Source organism: Capsicum annuum, chromosome 6 (assembly GCF_002878395.1).
Source record: "Capsicum annuum cultivar UCD-10X-F1 chromosome 6, UCD10Xv1.1, whole genome shotgun sequence".
NCBI lineage: Eukaryota > Viridiplantae > Streptophyta > Magnoliopsida > Solanales > Solanaceae > Capsicum > Capsicum annuum.
Window position 1 is genome coordinate 223,723,371 of NC_061116.1, and position 20,620 is coordinate 223,743,990.

General features: G+C 31.4%; 2 protein-coding genes and 1 pseudogene across 2 annotated transcripts in view; 1 reads left to right on the plus strand and 2 right to left on the minus strand.

Moving 5' to 3' along the window:
* LOC107875479 (pentatricopeptide repeat-containing protein At2g29760, chloroplastic) overlaps positions 1 to 2,411 on the plus strand; it is a 5,556-nt gene extending 3,145 nt beyond the window's left edge. Inside the window, exon 2 of the mRNA XM_047414152.1 lies at positions 1 to 2,411. This exon is cut by the window's left edge and continues 1 nt beyond it. Within this exon, the coding sequence (XP_047270108.1) occupies positions 1 to 2,202 (2,202 nt within the window). The 3' untranslated portion in view covers positions 2,203 to 2,411.
* Positions 2,412 to 2,443: 32 nt separating this feature from the next.
* LOC107875478 (putative receptor-like protein kinase At3g47110) lies at positions 2,444 to 6,435 on the minus strand. The gene is made up of 2 exons (XM_016722210.2): positions 3,629 to 6,435; positions 2,444 to 3,009 (listed from the first exon to the last, which is right to left on the minus strand). Exons 1-2 carry the CDS (start codon positions 6,333 to 6,335, stop codon positions 2,579 to 2,581), a joined length of 3,138 nt encoding a protein of 1,045 aa, XP_016577696.2. The 5' UTR covers positions 6,336 to 6,435; the 3' UTR covers positions 2,444 to 2,578.
* A 2,302-nt stretch (positions 6,436 to 8,737) lies between these two features.
* LOC107873808 lies at positions 8,738 to 20,415 on the minus strand (annotated as a pseudogene).
* Positions 20,416 to 20,620: the final 205 nt, after the last annotated feature.

The window sequence follows — 20,620 nt, forward strand, 5'->3', positions numbered from 1 at the left end:
CCACGTCACCAACACTTTCCAAAACGGAACCCAACTTCCAAAACTGTCAATAACGACCGGTATTTTCAAAATCACCCGCTAATTTTACTCATCGAAAAATGCCACAGCATCAAGCAGCTCAAACAAATTCATGCTCAAATGCTCCGTATTGGGCTCTTCTTCGACCCCTTTTCAGCTAGCAAACTCATCGAAGCTTCTGCTTTATCACATTTCTCTAGTCTCAATTATGCCCACCAAGTGTTCGATCAAATTCCTCAACCAAATCTATTTTCTTGGAACGCGGTTATTCGTGCTTATTCTTCTAGCCCGGACCCAATGCAGAGTATCTTGATGTTTGTTAATATGATTTGTGACGGTTGTGAGTTTCCGAGTAAATTTACTTACCCATTTGTGTTCAAAGCATCTGCAAAGATGAAAGCTTTTCGATTCGGTAGAGGACTTCATGGGATGGTAGTTAAAGGGAAAAGGGTTGGTTTTGATGTATTTGTCTGTAATTCTTTGATTCATTTTTATGCTGATTGTGGATGTTTGGATTCGGCATATTTGTTTTTTGAGAGTATGCAGACAAGGGATGTTGTTTCTTGGAATACGATGATATTGGGTTTTGTTGAAGGCGGTTGTGTTGATGAGGCATTGAAGATGTTTGATAGGATGGGGGAGGAGAATGTGAGGCCTAATGATGTGACCATGATGGCGGTTTCTTCTGCTTGTGGGAAGAAGATGGATTTGGAGTTTGGTAGATGGGTGCACACGTTTATTGAGAGGAATGGGATTAAGGAGAGCTTAATTTTAGATAATGCGATTCTTGATATGTATGTGAAATGTGGGAGCACTGAGGATGCTGAAAGATTGTTTGACAAGATGGGGGATAAGGATGTTTTTTCTTGGACAACTATGCTTGTTGGATATGCAAGGGCGGGAAATTTTGTTGCAGCAAGAAGTGTTTTAAATACGATGCCTAGCCAAGATATTGCTGCTTGGAATGCTCTTATCTCAGCTTATGAGCAGAGTGGCAAACCAAAGGAGGCTTTAGCTGTTTTCAATGAGTTGCAGCTCCACAAGAAGGCAGAACCTGATGAGGTAACTCTTGTCTGTGCGCTATCTGCATGTGCTCAGTTGGGTGCAATCGATTTAGGTAGGTGGATTCATGTGTACATGAAGAAGCTAGGAATAAAATTAAACTGTCACCTTACTACTGCACTGATCGACATGTATTCCAAGTGCGGGGATGTGGAAAAAGCACTTGCAATATTCGATTCTGTCAATATTAGAGATGTGTTTGTATGGAGTGCTATGGTTGCTGGCTTAGCAATGCATGGGCGTGGCGAAGAAGCAATAAGTTTGTTCTTGAAAATGCAAGAACACAAGGTCAAGCCTAATTCCGTTACGCTCATAAACGTATTATGTGCTTGCAGCCACTCAGGATTGGTGGAGGAGGGGCGGGCAATCTTTAACCAAATGGTGAACGCTTATGGGATTGTTCCAGGGGTAAAACATTACGCTTGCTTAGTTGATATACTTGGCCGTGCAGGTGAACTGGAAGAAGCTGAAGAACTGATAAATAATATGCCAGTAACCCCTGGTTCAACAGTTTGGGGTGCTCTGCTTGGGGCATGTAGATTACACGGCAATCTTGAACTAGCCGAACAAGCTTGTAACCGTTTACTTGAGTTGGAACCTGAAAATCATGGTGCATATGTAACTTTATCCAATATTTATGCGAAATCAGGGAAATGGGACGAGGTTTCCATGTTAAGGAAGCATATGAGAGAATGTGGATTGAAGAAAGAACCAGGTTGTAGCTCAATTGAGGTCAACAGTGTTGTTCATCAGTTTCTAGTGGGAGATACTGCTCACCCTCAGTCACAGAAAATCTATGCGAAATTGGATGAGATTGCAACTAGACTGAAGCATGTAGGTTATGTTTCCAACAAGTCACAGATACTGCAACTTGTTGAAGAAGAAGATATGCAGGAACAAGCGCTAAATCTTCACAGTGAAAAACTAGCCATGGCATTTGGACTTATCAGTGTGGCTCCATCTCAACCAATTCATATCGTTAAGAATTTACGTGTATGTGGGGACTGCCACGCTGTTGCCAAGCTTCTCTCCAAGATTTATGATCGAGAAATACTATTGAGGGATCGGTACCGGTTCCATCATTTTAAAGAGGGGAACTGCTCATGTAAGGACTACTGGTGAGTTTTAGAATTCACTTCATAGTACTACAGAGACAGGATGTTACTTTTTATATATTGCCTCCCTATGGAATTAATAGCTCAGGCAGGTCGCGCTGATGATTGCAAATATGTTGTTAATTAGCATGTAGATGAAACATGATGTAGATTAGACACACTGATAGGAACTGTCATATAAAGCCACCAATGTACTTATTTCTTTCACGTTGTCTACTTCAAACTGTCAAACATGGGTAATTGTTAACTTTCAGAGTAACATAACATTCATATTGAAGCAAAGAGAAACAAGAAACTATTAGCATAGTTCAATTGTGTCTTTACTCTGGACAAATATCTACGAGGTCAAATAAGTCCAGTAACAAACCTTAAGTACATGTTCTCTATGAGGTCAATTCACCTTTCCTTGAGATCTTCACTTCCTCTGAATGAACTAAACTTCTGCTCAATTTGTCTCTGATGGAAGTGAGATCCAAAACAACTCGACCCATGCTTATTCTGGCTAGTGAAGTTTCCTCTGAACAAGCAACTCCAGTAGTGAGAATAGAAACCAAGCATTCAACAAATTCGTCTGTGAAGTCACTTCTGCGGCTGAGTATATCCATAAGATTCCCAGGCTCTGTCTCGTATAAAGCAGATTGATCCACAACATCCATCACTTGACCGGGCAATGCATGCTTAACAAAGCTGTGAAGAGTTTCATTGTCCTCAAATAGTTCACTGGTTGGTCTTCGTCCCGTGAAAATCTCCAATAGAAGAACCCCAAAGCTATAGACATCTCCTTGACTTGATACCTGACCACCCATGCCATATTCTGAAAAAAATGATGTATCAGAGAAGGTGTTTCATAGTAATATTGGAGATCCTAAGCATTTGTCAAAAAATGCCTAAGCAACATAGATCACTTGTATCAATTTTCCAATAGAAAATTACTAGTTATGTTAAATGCCCCCAAAAGCATAAACCTCTTATTCAGGTCCTTAGACGAAACTACCACTAGTCAGGAATTATTTGAGAGAAGAGACGTCCTAAGCAGAGGCGAGGCTGATCCAAGATTTAAACTTGATGGCTTTAACGTCTAAGATTCTTACCCTGAACTCATTATACTTTTGAAATTATGGGTTCAAAATATAATCTTTATTGAAATTTAGCTAGTTTTTCACATCTCTACCCATATTCAGTGTCAAACATACTAGATCCGGTTGAATCCATTAAACTAAGGCTGCATCTACCTCTGGTTGTAAGTATCAATACCAGAAAATCAGGAGGTAGAGATCTCCCAAGGTAACGGCTGTCTGTGGCTTAGGATAATGAGCATCCGGAGTCTTAAGAAAGTATAAATTGCAGAATTAATTGTTATTATGGTATGGTCTAATGGAGACAAAACGGGGTTCAGAAAATATATAGACTGAGATCTCCACTATAATACTTACCTGGAGCAGCATAACCTACTGTGCCTTTAATCCCAATTGAGCTGAACTGATTTACATTAGCATCTTGACCTGAATCAGGCAGGAACTTTGCCAAACCAAAGTCGCTAACAAGAGCGGTCAGATCATTGTCCAGAAGAACATTGTTTGGCTTAAGATCACAATGAACTAGAGGTGTATGGCATTGACTGTGCAGATAATGTAATGCTGAAGCCACATCTATTATGATGTCTAATCTGTTTAAGATACTCAATCTCTTCTGCAGCATCTGTCCCTCCTTTGGGTGCAACCACTCGTCTAGGCTCCCCTTTTCCATAAATGGATAAACGAGAGCTTTGAATTCATTGCCATCAAAATCAACACTTGAGCAAACAGTTAAAATCCTCACCAGGTTCCGGTGCCTTATGCTCCTCAAGGCTTGACACTCAGCCAAAAAACTTTTCGAAGCTCCCTTTTTTTCAAGCTTTAGTACCTTTACTGCAACAATTGTTCCTTCTGGAGAAAGGCTTCCTCTGTAAACTGAGCCAAAACTTCCTGATCCTATCAAGTTATTTGAAGAGAATCCACCAGTTGCATTCAAGAGATCTTCATAGGAAAGTTTGGCGTATGTGTATCCCTCCCTGAACGAAGATGCTGAGGTAGGCCTATGCTTCACCTTTTTCACACAGCAAATTAAAACTAGCAGCAATAAAGTTAAACAGGCAGCAACAGTACCTAGTGTCAGCACTAAAACGAGGGCAGTGTGCTTCTTGGATCTTTTGTCTGCATGTTTGAGACATGGATGCAAATGCAGCTCTTTGATTCCCCCACAAAGCTTCATATTTCCCATCACTTGAATCCTACTTGCATCAGCAAAAACACCTTGAACTGGCACCTCTCCGTCAAGGTGGTTAAATGATAAGTTGAGATTTCGTAAGGAAAAATGTTTGGCTATACTCTTAGGAATGTTTCCTGACAAATTATTACGCGAAAGATCTAGATACTGAATATTTTTCAAATTATCTAGAGGAGGAATTGTTCCTTCAAAGAAGTTCCCTTGCAGGTATAGTATTTCAAGGGATGAACAACTCTCCAGTGAGAGTGGAATTTCACCAGACAATTTGTTGTTCGATATGTCAAGTGCAGCAAGATTGGTCAGGTTACCTATTTCAACAGGCAAGGGACAACTCAAAGAGTTGTAGGACATATTAACGCTTACTGAAAGGGAGGAGAGTGCAATGACTTGTTTGGGTATACAACCATCTAGTTTATTCCGACTGATGTCTAAGGTTTGCAGAGACGTACAATTTCCTAAACTTGACGGTATGGTTCCTTCCAAGCTATTGTCTTGCAAATAAATGTACACCAATCCTCTAATGTTTCCCAAGGAAGAGGGGATACTTCCTGTCAACTGATTCGATTCCATGTGCAGACTTTTCAAGTTCGATAACATTCCAATAGAATCAGGAATGCTACCATTGATAAGAGTTCCTTTGATGCTAAGCGTATCCAGGTTGACGAGGTTGGAGATCTCTCTAGGTATTGTTCCACTTATCCTGTTATCCCCAACCAGTAGCTTCATCAGCGTTGTTGAGAGATTAGTTATAGAGTAAGGCAACATACCTCCAAATTTGTTTTCAGCAATATCCAGGAACTCAAGCTTTCTGCAATTGGCTAAAGAATTTATGAAATCTAGATCATCAGGTGCACCACTTCCAAGCTGGTTAGTGAGAACATTAAGCCAGAGCAGATTCTTGAGGTTTCCAAAACCCAACGGTATATTTCCCGTGAAATTGTTGATAGGAATATCAAGCCGCAGAAGATCTGAGCAATTGGACAATGAAGCTGGTATTGAACCAATGAAGTAATTGTTGGCCAAATAAAGTCTCTGAAGATTTGGGAAGGCAAGGCCAATATCTGGTCTAAGACTACCCCTAAATCTGTTAAATGACAAGCCAATGAGTTTCAGAGATGAAAGATTGTAAAGAGCAGGTGGAAACTCTCCAGATAGAGAGTTCACTGATGCACCTAACTCAATCAAGCTTCTCATATTGGCCATTGTTTCAGGTAATTCACCTTCCAAGTCATTGTAGGAAATGTAAAGCTCTCTTAGAGCTGTAAGATTTCCAATAGAATTTGGAACCGTTCCTGTGAGATTGTTATTCTTGAGGTACAACATTTCCAGCTTTGTCAATGAACCAAGTTCAGCAGGAATGTGTCCCTCAAGGACATTATGGTCTAGAATAAGGTTAACAATGTTAACACAACGAGACAGGATAGACGGGGTTTCGCCTCCCAAAAAGTTGAAGCTTAAGTTCATGGTTTGAAGTCTGATCAATTGACCAAGCTCTGGAGGGATCAAACCATGAAAGGAGTTATCTGAGATGTCAAGAATTCGAAGAAACGAAAGATTGCCAATGCTAGGTGATACAGTGCCAGCCAATCCATGGCCTTTGAGATCTAAAGAAATGACCCTTTGATGTCTATTGCCACATGTAACACCAGGCCATTGGCAGACATTGAGAGTGGCATTCCAAGAATCCATGAGTCCTTGTGGATCTTCAGTTATTTTGGACTTAAATTCAAGTAATGCAAGTTTATCTGTTTGATTACCAAGTATGCCTGCCGAAGCACACTCTGGAAATGACAAGTATAGGGACATGAAGAGAATAACATGGAATGACAGAAAGAAAAAAGAACTTGAATGAACAAAAGCAGTTGAAAGCTCCATTTGGGGATTGAAAAGGTTAGGTGATATGTGAGAAAGGGATACTACTGAGTGACATTTGATTCTGCTATTTATAACTATTTCACATTCCTTCTGTAGGGTACCAAATCGTATGGACAAAGGGGCTTAAAGTCAAGGTTAGATGTCATTAATACAACAACATATCTAGTATAGTCTCATTAGTGAGGATCTGGGGAGGACAGGAAGTACAAGACCTTACCCTTATCTTTGTGGGATAGCGAGGCTTTTGTCAATATGTAATATATATGATAGATATTTGCATGTAATTATTCAAAAAGTGACATGATCGTGTAGCTAACTTTGACTCACTGAGTGCATACAACTTAAAACTCGGGAACAAAAAATGATAGAGAAGGGAAAGGACACTTTCTTTGCAAATCTAAATCCGAAATTGACATGATGTTCCAGATTTTTGTCGACATAGTTACTCAATACTAATGCTAGTGGAAGGTAACATATATCTCGCAAACTAATTGAAGTGCGTGTAAGTTGATCAGAGCACTATGATTATAATAATAATTAGAAAAGGTTCTAGAATTACCAATCACACATGGTGCCAACCCTTAAGTCAAAGTATGACCATTGACTTTAAGTGTTCGACAAATGTAGACTGCTATAAGTAAACGGCCCGCCTTTTAAGAGTAAGGAGAGCAACAAAACAAAGAGATTTGGTTGGCCCACTTTTTTTCTTTGTCCAAGGAATGGAAGCGAAAGGAATTCAGTAAATCTTTGAATAATGAGATGGTAATGACTAAATGAGTTGACAATTTGACTTAAAAGATATTGAACTTCCCTCATCTACATGGCACGTAATTGAATCCCACCACAGACGCGTTTTGTTTTCTTAATTGTTAAAAACACGATGCGGTGCATTAAGATTATCGTTATATCATCAATCGTACGCTACTTTTACCTTGCATTTCTAATTGTTTTCATGAATATTTTAAATAAAGTACACGATTCGCTAAAAAGACAAATTTATCTAAGAATTTTGCCTATTACGATTTAGTACTAACTCAATTAATATATGGTATATGTTGCTCCCTCCGTTTAAAAAAGAATGATCTACTTTCCTTTTTAGTTCGTTTAAAAAAGAATGACCTACTTTCTTTTTTAATTCGTTTGAAAAAGAATGACCTCTTTTCTTTTTTGACAATACTTTAATTTCAACTTTCTACATGGTATGTTTAGGACCACAAGATTAAAGAGCATTTTGATACATTTGACACAACTTTAATTTAAGGCCACAAGATTCAAAAGTTTTCTTTATTTTTTTAAACTTTGTGTCGTCAAGTCAAAGTAGATCATTCTTTTTTAAACAGAGGGAGTATTATTTAATTATAGTTGATTAATACCATATTTTCGCCTCAATTTTATAATTTAATTTTAATATATCATACTGCATGCAAATGTCAAGTATATGACGTAAAAGGTTATAAAATAGACAACTTCAGGATAATTCTGACTACATAGACAAGTGATTCTTCAGAGGGATCACTGAATGAAAATTAGCCAAAAATCTCTCTCTTTCTCTCTCTCTGCTTTTATATACCTGTGGAATAGACATACCCCATTTTTTTTTTTCCTTTTTCCCTGCTAGGTTCACTCAATTGAGCAATTGAGCTTGACCAAAAGAATAACTGAAAATTCCCAAATATACCTTTTAACCCGACAACCAACTTGTGGTACAATTTCTACACCAAATTGATCATGAAAAATAGTAATTAAACGAATTACATTTCCCACAACTGACACTCGTGATATTTCAAAAACAATGTAATTGTTACTAAATCAATTAGATTGAGGAGTAGTAAAACTCTGCACAAAATTAGTTAAAAGCTACTAGTTGATTTATGTTGTATACTAGATAACATGAGCCAAACTACATGTGTAACAAGCAACCCAAGGAGTTTCATGCTTATTCCGACGGTCCTAGCCATATAAAGAAAAATTACATTAACACCATAACTTATTTTTACTAAAATACATAAAATCTCTCTTTAAAAAAAAAAAAAAACAGACGTATACATCCACAAACACATAAATTTTTGGATACATAATTTTAATTACATCTCTCTCTTTGGTCTAGTTAATGTATTATGAATCTCGACCAAATAGTTTCATAAATGAATGTATCAGTAATCAAAATTATGTATCTCAACTTCAAAATTATGTAACCGGATGCTAATTATTATTTGTAATTTAGCAAAGAAAGGAATAAAGAATAATTAAGGGTACACTTATTAGGATTTATGTAAGTTTTACGTCATAGAATCAACCAACATAAATATTAATTAACAATAATAATAACAAGAGGAAATTCAAGAGAGGATACATATTTTAAACTAGAATAAATTTCTCAGTTCTCCAAATTCTTGATTACACTAGCTTTTTTGTCCGCCGTAACGTCTTTGTCTTGGCTGAAACGAGAATAAAGCCTCCACAAAATCAGCTTCTTCCATGTCAGGGAAAAATTTATTAGCAAAATAGAATTCAGTATAAGCTAATTGCCATAACATGAAGTTGCTAACTCTTTGTTCTCCACTTGTTCGAATTAATAAGTCTGGCTCAAGAAAATTCGGCACAATGAGTTTTCAATTCTTGTTCAAAGAGGCTACTGTCAATATCGTCCACTTTTATAAGTCCATTATTTACTTTATTGGTGATTCTTTTGGTTGCTTGTAATATATCATGTCTTCCATTGTACGTAGTTGAGTGCTAACATGACATGTAATCCCGAATTAGACTTCGTTTTCTCCTCTAGCAAAGTAAGAGCTTCCTGTAGAGGCTTGGAAAGGACTGTTTTATCCCCAATATAGGATGTTCGCCTATTATCCCTATCATATACATTTCAAAATTTTAATTAAATTAGTAAATTTATTCGCGCTTCGCTCGATTACTAATAACTAAAAGATATTAATAACTTTACTAAATATAACATAGATAAAAGAGGTATTTGTACTATTACTATGGCGGATTCAGGATTTTGGGGTTGCATGTATCCGGGAGGTTCGAACTATATATTGATGTCCAAAATTTTTAAGGTTTCGCCTAAAAATCAAAGCAGTCACCTATCTTCTTGATTTTCTGTATGCATTTTAAAATCTTATGGTTAGTATATATATATATTGGTTTCATAGAATAAAATGCCTATTTAGTAGTAGTTAGCAAACTTCCAACAAAGTCATAAGTTATTACTTTGAATCAAAAGAAATTATAAACTTGCTATAATAAAAAATTTGTATAGAATATAAAATTAAAAGAAATGGTAGCGAGAACCTATAGAAAGATAAATAATGTAGCATAACTTAAAAGTAAAAAATTGAAATTAATGTACAATTATTTAAGATCTTGTCAACATTCACTTCCACAAATCAATCACCATTCAATACTCTCTATCTTGTCCTTTAGGTCAAACGCAAAGCACGAATATCATTAATATCAAAAACATAACAACTTAAAAGGCTAATCGAATTATTTTTGAAAAGTCTTGCTATCTTTTAATTTTAAAAAATAAAAGTAAAGTCTTAATATATTTTTATTTATGGAACTATAATATGAAATACCAAATAATAGCATGAATATAACTATTAATTATTTTACTGATTATGACATTAAAAGGATGTGTAAGTAAATGAAAATAATTAATAAAAATCATAAGTTATACATTGAAAATTAACGAAATGACTTTTGAATTTCTTAATATTGCATATTAAATATGATTAAGAGACTTAAAGGATGGTTGTTTTTAGTTTTTTTTTTTTTTTTTTTTGAAAAAAAAATATGAAACGTAATTGAGGGTTTCTTGTAAAAAAAAAAAAAGTTCCTGAAAAGATGAAAAAAAAAATAATTATATGTTTTTTTTCAAAGAAAGGTGTCATATCACATTGTTTTTAGCTTTATGATCATCATGCATAATGATTTTTAATGGAGTAAAAGCTAAAGAGAAGGAGGAAAAAGGATAACTACGCCAACAAAGTCATAAATTATTATTTTAAACATAAAAAAAAATTATAGACTTACTAAAATAAAAAATTCATATAAAATACAAAAGAAAAAGAAAAAAATAAAGAGAACATATGAAAAAAAATTAATGCAACAATTTTCTTATGATATTAATCATTTAAAAAGAAAAAAATACAAAATTAATGCATAATTTTTTGAGTTCGTGTCGATATTCGACGTCTACTCCCACAAGCCGACTTACACTACAGATGCAGTTATTAAAAAAAAAAACTTTACGTGTCATAAATCGATGCTTGTTGTGGTTGCAAGTTAGCATGCATCTCCCATACATCAATTGATTGTTGTTTTTCTTGACAGTATATAGTTTATAACGTCTTGTGCTAGCAAACACAGGGTACATGCTATAAAGTGTTTCGAAATGAATCTTTACATTCTTATGTAGCAGCTTTTTACGGTATAATTGAGAAGAAAATTAAAGAGATATTTCAAATTTGTTGGTATCTTTTCGTGTCCCATATATATATATATATATATATATATATATAAACATATTTCTATCTAGACTATCATGATCTTATCCAAAGCCTAATTTTAGAAAAAAAAAAAAAAAAGAGAAGCTATTATCAATTTAATAACTTAAATCAATTAATATTTTCTTCAATTTTCTTAATTTCAATCTATTATACTCCTAATATTCTAAGATTTTATGAAAACCTAAATTACTTGTTCAATAACTCAATCTTCAAAATCTTCTAGCAAAAACCTCTCTGCCCCTTCCTTTGAGTTAAGATTATTAAACTATCTGATTAAAATATTAAAAAGAGATAGAAAATATATTTCAAGATTTTATGAATAAATTAGTTTTTCTTTTTACAAACTTAACGAAACACCAAAAAGAAAAAAAATATTTACTTTCCTTAGAATTGCTTGAGAGAGAGGAGAGCCAATTTTTATGATCAACTTGAAAATTGCTTATGAGAATTACATAAGTGTTGAGCATAAATCTATAACAAAAAATAATATTAGAAGCAAATTATAATCTCAATTCTTCATGGAAGATTTATAATTCTAAAAGTAATTTTTATTCTCCTTTGATTTAGATCATTAAATTATTCAATCACAATATAAAATGAATTTTTTATTAAGATTTTATGAGTGTAATAAGTTTTTCTTACAAAATATAAATAAAAAGCATGAAAAAAAAATACATTTATTTATCTTAAAAATTGTTTGTGAGAATTACAAAATTTTGAAGCATTGCTAACAAAAACACTCTCTGAATTCTAAATGTCAATTCATTTGAAAAGAAAGTAACATGAGATTAGAGATGGGAATGGCCAATGTCAATAATAGTGAACCATACATAATAGCTGCCAACGTTTAATTCACATTAATTTATTAAATGCGACAATTTCAGGTTTTAGCAAATGAAATGATTTTAAAATTTTTATAACACATTACATAATATAAAAAATAAAAAAAAGTCCAAAAATTTGAGAGAAAAGATAAATAAGAATTCTAGCTAATGAGAGGTGCCACATAGGTATAGCTATAACTCTCTTTTATATATATATATGTGTGTGTGATAATGGCCGCGCGATTAAAAATAACATTAGTAAATTTATATATATAATAGATATTGTCGCGGATTATTATATAGAAAATTATTTATTTTTATCTTATACCTGTAATAATTAATTATATATGTAGTCAATTATATTTGCAAATTCTTTCTTGTGTTTATGTATTTTGTTGGATAATAGAATTTTGTTTCTCTATAATTTTCTTTTATATATTTAAATGAAATAAAGATGAGATAAGAATTCAAAAAAATTATGATCAATGAATACAAATTAAAAGAAAAAAATTTAGTTATTGTTTTGTACTTCGTAATTAGTTATGTCAGCTATTATTTCATAATTATGCTTTAGTATTAGTTCGAGCTATCCATAGTTTAAAGAATTTGATATAATAAAAATTAACATTGCTTCGAGTTTGAAAGTTCTATCTCACCAAGAAAAATTGCAAGTTCTATCTCACTAAGAAAGAGGCTATAAATAACAAATATTATTATCCTTCAACCTTTCATTGTTGATTGTTGCTCACGTAAAAAAGAACCCCTTCCCCCCGCTCATTTGAGAAGTTTAGTAAAGTTAGATAACATTAAAAAAATACTTTAAAAATTGTGCAATATATTTAGAAGAAAACATAACAATTCCATTAGCAGCTATCTACTTCTCTTTCATCCTCTTCCATAGTTATAAAGTTGGGTCTATGTATTTTATACACCACGTTCATGAAGCTAATGAAGCAAACTACATAAAACTTTTAAAAAGGCAAAACATTCTATGTGATATGAAATGATATCAAAATTAATGAAGTCCCCTTTTAATGAAAGGATATCTAACTTCATGTATATCAATCCTTTTATAAGATGATAATACACTTAGAAATTAAAGATATAAAATAAAATAAAATAAAATAAAAAGAAAGAAATTAAAGTAAACAAAAAAGAAAAAAAAATAACATACCATGAGATCCCAAAATTATATGAAGATATACTGAAATATAAATAGGCAGGACAAATGAATTGTGCACTTAATTATGAGCGATTAATTATATTAAAAAAAAATTATTTAGGAATACTATATAAATGAGTATTGATATTATGTGGGTGAAACAATGATATAATTAGACTTTATTACTTATCGTACATAACTTCTTTAGATTATATTTAATTAGTCTTTAGACACGTACATTGTACGTGTGTTTCAAGTAGTAAATTTTTATAGATTCATAAAAACAATTAAAATTCTATAAAAAAATGTGTGCAATGAGAAAAGAATGCAACAACTATGAATAAATCATTATAAGTATGATAAAAAGCACCAAATAAGGGGTACATTTTAATGTTTAAAATTAATTCATAATTTTAACCAACAAATGTAAATTTTTAGTTATTAGCAAACCTTCAATAAAGTCAAAAATGACTAATTTGAGCCTAAACAAAAGTATAGATTTACTGCAATTAAAAGTTTATAAAAACTTAAATTAAAGAAGTTTAACAAAAGAAAATAACATAAAAGGAACCAAAAAAAAGATAAAGGGGTCGAGCAGTTAAGAGACTTAGCACACATTGAACTTGTATTAAAATTGAAAGAGTAAACAAACATTTTCATGATAAATAACAATTTTTTCATTATAATTGATATTTATATTCATTATATTTTAAATCTTTATAGCTTTAAATGTAAAAGGAATAAATGTACCAGAAAATATAACCACTTTTGTAGAAGCCTAAAGGCACATGTGACCATTTGAATAGATTAATATTTATATTTTTCATCCTAATTTATATTAGTTTCAGTAAATACTTTATTTAGTATTTAGTCTAATATGATATGATTACTGTATGATATTTAATTAGTATTTATAATATTTTAATTTAATGTAGGAGTAAAATAAAAATCTAACTTTACACTTTGAAACTTACATCATCAATCGACAATAAAAGCAAACAAAACACCATTCTAAATTCAACAATTGAGAAAGAGAAGTAACAAATATAATAGCAAAAAAATGTAAATAAATGAGAAAAAATAAAGACATCCTTGCTTTGAAGAGTGTCATCTCACCTTCCAATTTCTCTTTAATTGAGCAATGAATGTGGACAAAAATTTATTGATCATTAAAAAAATTCATTCCTTTTTACCTTTTTTTCATTATTTTTCTTCTTTTCATTATTCACTCTAATTATCTTGATTTTTTCTTTTTCTTTTTAATCAAAAACTCAATTTTTACATTTAAAATTTTTAATCGAACATTTTTTTCTCTTAAAGATCAAAAAATAAATCTGCCATGCTTTGAGACTTTTGTCAGGTCATTTTGGCAATAATTTTTTATACAAATGAATTCTTTTGACCAAAATCAAATTTATATATATATATATATATATATATATATATATATATATATACTTTTTGTACTAATTGACATATTTTCAAGTTAGGTTGTGAGATGTTAGATTTTTTTTTTTAATTGTTGATACTTGAAGAAAAAGAAATATTAAAATGGAATGCTTAATTATGAAAGTTGAGTGATATATAGTTCGAATTAGAGAGAATCGAACAAAAAAAAGATCCAAAATGTAAAGAAAAGAGCCAAAAATAATGAATCATTGGCCAAAAAACTACGAGTCAATAAGTTCTATGTTATCAACAAAGCGATAAGTTGAAAATATTTTTTGTTGCCCACATAGTGTTAAACTTTGTAATAAAGTCTTGTTCTTGAAGGGTGCATTTCTTGCATTTGACGAAATAGCTAATTGAAAATACTAAACTATGCAATAAAAATGTATGTATATATCTATCTATCTATGTACATACACACACATACACATATATATACAGAGATAGATAGATCATTCAAACTTCTATATTTCGCCATACTAATTAATTTGATAATCTCTCTTGGTAAATCTTTCAAGACATAATCTCTCTTAATGAATCTTCCAAGACCATTGAACTTTCTTCTTTGTCATGATAAACTTGTATCAAATTAAATCAATTCTCTCTTTGATGAATTTTATACCAACATCAAACTTGCTTCTTAATCTTGCTAAACTTGTGTATGTTTGACTATTATTATACAAGAAAAAATTCTAAAGAATATTTAGTGATCTTCATCAAAATGATCATTACCATATTATCACATGAAAATGAAAAAGATATATAGAAAAAAGAAGACAAAAATACTATTAAAGAAGAAGAAGGAGAAAATGAAAATGAGTATCCAACAATTCCATAGATGAATAATATTTATAGATTGATTAATTCATAAGAACTAAGCAAAATGAAGTTGAGAAGACATGTTATTTAAGTGGAGAATACAAATAGATAATTTTTTTTTATAACTTATGAGATATAATTACATATAGTAAATATGATAGAATTTTTCTTTAATTAATAAATAAATTAATTAGTGAAAGAATGAAGAAAAAAATTCAAAAAAAGAAGAAAAAAGGTAAATGAAAATGGAGACCTCTAAGACATGTCACATAGGATTGTCTTAGAGTCTCCTATATATATATATATATATACTAGTCTAATATACATGCGTTGCACGTATGTTTAATGTCAAAGAAGAAAGTTGTATGTATTTATTTGTATAACGTTTAAACATTTAGTTTAAAACATTTGTCATGAGATAATTGATATTTCAACTTATTTAATATGAAAGAGTTCAAATATGAAAATGATTTATATAAGGTAAAATTTTACTCGAATTTAAATTCCTAAATTTATTAGTACTTCTTACGTAACCAAGATTCGGTTAACATATTTTTAATGGTTTGAATTTACTAACTATTAAAAAATAATTAAATGATAATATTTTTCTATGTAAAATTTGTTTTTTAAAATAATTAAAAAAATAATATTTCTTTCGGAAAAAAGAAATCAAATACATCCTTAAGTTGTCCCAAAAAATCAATTTTACTGTCAAACTAATCATGCAACCTATTAACCCCTACACATGCCACAAATTAAAGATTTTTTTAGAAAAACTATTAGTTAAGGATGAAAACATGAAAATTAATTTATATAATTCCATATTGATACTAAAATTGACGACAAATAAAAATACTAACACAAAATTGATCTTTAAATTTTATTGAAAACGTAATCTCTCTTTTAACCCAAACATTAATCATCAATTTTTTTAATTTCGAAACAAAAAAACAAAAAGAGAATTGGAAGGTCAATAAAAAAGAATAGACTTAAATGAAAATAATCATTCAAAACATATTAAAAAAATTGAAACAAAAGTAAAAGTTATTAAAAGCTATAAAATAGCATAAATAAAGTAGAAGAACTCACATATAAAAGAATGCAAAAAAAAAAAAAAAAAATTAATAACAAAAAATAAAAAGTGATGTTTTTCTTATCCTTCTCCGTTGGGTTCCAAGCTTTTTAATGACTAAAAATAAATTTTCATTATTATTCGTCATTCGCCAATCTAAAGCCCAACAAATAATATTATCTTTGATCTCCATTATCAAGTTTATTCCGCTATTGATTTCAATAGTTGCTCCCATCGACGTTTAGAGCATAAAAAATAAATAGAATAAATTCTCAATAACAAATATTTAACATCGAATTATTCACTTTAATCTTCTCTCAAGCCACCACAATCAGACAAGAAATATAATATTAGAATTAAAAAAAGAGAAAAAAAAATCAAAAACAACAATTTAATTAATCACAAAAAAAAAATCATAAACATATTGAATTCAACAAATGTCTCTTTAAAATTATAATAAGTAAATATCTTAGAAAAAATGCTCTGTTTCCACTCTGAACTATATACGAAATTGCTGAAACACACCTGAACTTTAGGAGAGTCTTATTACCCCTGAACTAATTAAAACCATATTTCTAGCAACCTTAGTGCATACGTGGCACATCAGTAAATTAACACACTGAAGGTCCACGTATTGCCACGTATGTGTCACGTAGACACTAGAGTTGCCAAAAATACGATTTTAATTAGTCCAGAGGTAATAGAACCCTCTTAAAGTTCAGATGATTCTCAATAATTTCGTGTATAGTTTAGGATAGAAACAATTGATTTTCTCAATATTTTAGTTCGCATGTATAGTATACTTTTTGCTTAACTTGCATGTATTTTACAATTGGATTCTGCACTACCGACATGTTCAAACACAAATTTTTTCAAACACAGGCTGCAATTGATGAAAATTTAGCACCTCAATTAAATTGAACCTATTTTCTTGATTTAGAACCAAATTGACCTTGAAGGTAAAATATACCAGCAAATCAAAGGGGAAAACATTCTGGTTCATTTTTGCTTGGTAAAGATTCGGAACTTCTTCTCTTGGATTTATGGCCACCCAACTGCAGCATATTAGACAATAATAAAATTTAATGTTAATTGGCTAAGATTTTAAAATAAATATTTTATGTTATAAAATTAAATTAAGCTCCAGCATGGCTTCAAATCAGATCTTAAACGACATAAAGTCTTAATCACATGCTCGTATGAATCTTCTTTCACCTGCATAAAAATATTAAAGAATCAATCAATAATGAAATATAAAAATTTACTCGCAGTATTTGAAGAAGACTTTAAAGTGTTGGCTTTCAAGGATCTAAACGATGAGTAAAAAAAAAAAAAAAAAAAAGAAGCAAAAGAATATTTTATACAAATTAAGTTAGATGTATAATGCTCCTATACATTCCGATTGAAACTATAACTCTTTAAATCAAGTTGAAAACAATAGGCGTAACCAATATATAATGAGAAAATGGTCTGTTATCTCCTCAACCTTTAGTCGAAATTCTAATTACACACTCAACCTTTTAATGTGATATATTATCCCCCGAACTTATTTTTACCGAATTTATTATCCCAGTTGCTGACGTGTCATTGGCCGTGACTACACGCGCCCATAGGCGCGTCAGTTGACTTTTTTTCGCTTTAAAATCATTATTTTTTAATTTCCACGTCATTATTTTTAATAATTATTATTGGCTTCTTCTTCAATGGCTTCTTCTTCTTCTTCTTCTTCTTCAATGCCTTCAATGGTGCAACTTCAATGGTGAAATGCCGATGAACAGTGACGGCGTCGAAAAATTCAAAATTCCGTCGACTTTTTTTTTTGATGAATTTTACGTAATTCAATTCAACATGTTGATTAAACAATCGATTCAGCTTCACGTAATCAATGGCATTCGACTTTTTTGATTCAACATTCTCACATAATTCGAGTTCTTGGATGCCATTGAAGAAGAAGAAGAAGAAGAAATGTCATTAATGAGTTTTCACTTGAACTAAGAACTTCGATTCAAAAAACTTGAAAAAAATTAAGAACTTGAATTCTTGAATGAGGAGATAATGAAGATGATAAATTAATCTTGAATGCCATTGATTAGTTCTTGGATGTTATTGAAGAAGAAATGCCATTGAACCCGAATTAACTTGAAAAAATTTAAGAACTTGAATTCTTGAATGAGGAGATGATGAAGATGATAAATTAATCTTGAATGCCATTGATGAGTTCTTGGATGCTATTGATGAAGAAATGCCATTGATGGATTCTTGGATGCCATTGAAGAAGAAGAAGAAGAACTGAAAAAGAAGAAATGAAGAAGAAGAATTGAAGAAGAAGAAAGAAAAATAATAATTGCTATGGATGGGTTCTTAGATGCCATTGAAGAATAACAAGAATTGGAGAAGAAAAGAATTGAAGAAGAAGAAGAAATAAAGAAGAAGAATTGAAGAAGAAGAAGAAAGAAAAATAATAATTGGAAAATAATAATATTAAATTATTATTTTTTTTAGAGTAAAAAATAAAAAATGACGTGACAATGACATGGCGTGATGTGGCGGCGCGTACATCACATCATATTTGCAATGACTGGTTGTCAGTTTTGGGGATTTAATAATTCTACTTTAAAATAGTTCAGAAGATAATAATTTTATTTTAAAATAGTGCAGGAGTAATAGATCACCTTTAAAGGTTGAGTGTGTAATTGAAATTTAAGATAAAGGTTGGGGGTAACAAACCAATTCATAAATTTGCCAGATAAAACTTAACAAAAAATAAGGATTCACCCTATAAATACTATGCTACTTCCTATATAGTTCAACTAAGAAAGTATCTTTAAAATAAAATATAATTTGTTTTAAATTAATAATAAAAAATTTAGGCCTAAATACTAAGAGTCTTTCAACACATAAATTCACACCTTCACTTAACCAACACACAATTTCACACTCATGAAGCACAACAATCACCATCTTTGCCGCCACAACATTCGACTTTATTTTTTCAAAACACAAAAAACGCACAATAAACTAAAGCAACTCGATTAGTATACAGAATTCTATTATAAGACTTTTTACACAAGTAGAGGATTCATAAATAAAAAGAACACTAATTAATATTATAGTCTTTTTCATATATATGTCACGTAAAAAAGAAAAAAGAAATTAATCATTTATTATTTAGTTTATTTTTTGATATAATAATTGAAGGAAAAGGCGATTTTGTCTAAAGAAAAATTTTTAATGAAGGGCAAAAAGTTCGAATCACTTTTCTAAGGCCTTTACAGTTTTAATATATTATAGATATATATTGATTGATTGATTACAGGTTTCGACATTTAAAAGTTTTAACATTGAACTGTATAGACTTCTAAAATTATGGTTCAAAATTTAAGATTTATTTAAAAATTCCTTTACCTTTTATTGTATCTCTGTCTCATGTTAAAATTATCGAGTTCACTTGAAACATTAATAGAATACTTCAAAAAATAAACCGTCATCAATTATATGCTATAAAATACCTCATTGCTTCATCCAAGGTTTCTAGCGAGCTTGAATCTTCTAAAAACAACTTCATTAGAAAGTCGACCTCCTCCTGCTCAAGTTTAAGTTTTCATCATTGGCATGTAGAAGACAACATAAGTCATTTTTTTTTTCTTTCTTCTTTTGCGTTGTAGTACTTTTAAAAATGAGGTTGGAGGATTAATAGAAAAATATCGCCATCTTTCACCAAAGAAAGGGCAGCCCAGTGCAGTAAAACTGTCGCAATACGCAGAATACGGGGAAGAGCCCCACCAAAAGAATGTATTGTACGCAGTTTTATCTTGCATTTTTGTCGAAGGCCGTTTCCGAGGCGCTTGTTTTTCTCTGATATTGAAAAATAAAAAATATGAAGTTGGAGTTTTTGGCCAAATGAGCCACTCATTTGAATAACTAAAAATGCAAAGAGAGAGAGAACTTTGATTCCCCATTTACTACAAATTAAAGGCGAACGAGGACTTTCATTTTCTTCCCGCCTTTGCGATGACCTACCTCTAAAGGCAAGCCTCTTTGTCTTTGCCCACCTTCTGTGACCATCCATAATGACTGCAACATTCCCGCTTGAGTCCCTCTGGCAATGCCCTCCTTCCGCGGCCGCAACTTCAGAGGAAGTACTAACAGTTGCGGCCGTGGAAAATTTGTTACTAACATTGCATTCCTCTTGAAGTATAGAATTAGAAAAAGGAAATAGGTATAGCAAAAATGACATGTTTTATAGTGCTCTGTTCCCTGCCATTTTTTCCCCTTCTCTATTTCAATGCATGCTAGGCTTTATATAAGACAACAAAGACCTCTTTTTATCTTATACTACTACTTCCTTCCTCAGTGTTAGTTTATATGGCACATTTAAAATTTGGAGGATCAATCAAGATTTTTTCTACTGAAATTTCTTGTCTCTCTTTAGCCATCTAGTT

Bases quoted from the DNA above. Each gene is read 5' to 3' on its own strand.
- LOC107875478 (XM_016722210.2), bottom strand. From the start codon at position 6,335: ATGGAGCTTTCAACTGCTTTTGTTCATTCAAGTTCTTTTTTCTTTCTG. The intron at 3,010-3,628 runs GTAAGTATTATA...CATTTTTTTCAG, and splicing joins AGTAGGTTATGCTGCTCCAG to AATATGGCATGGGTGGTCAG.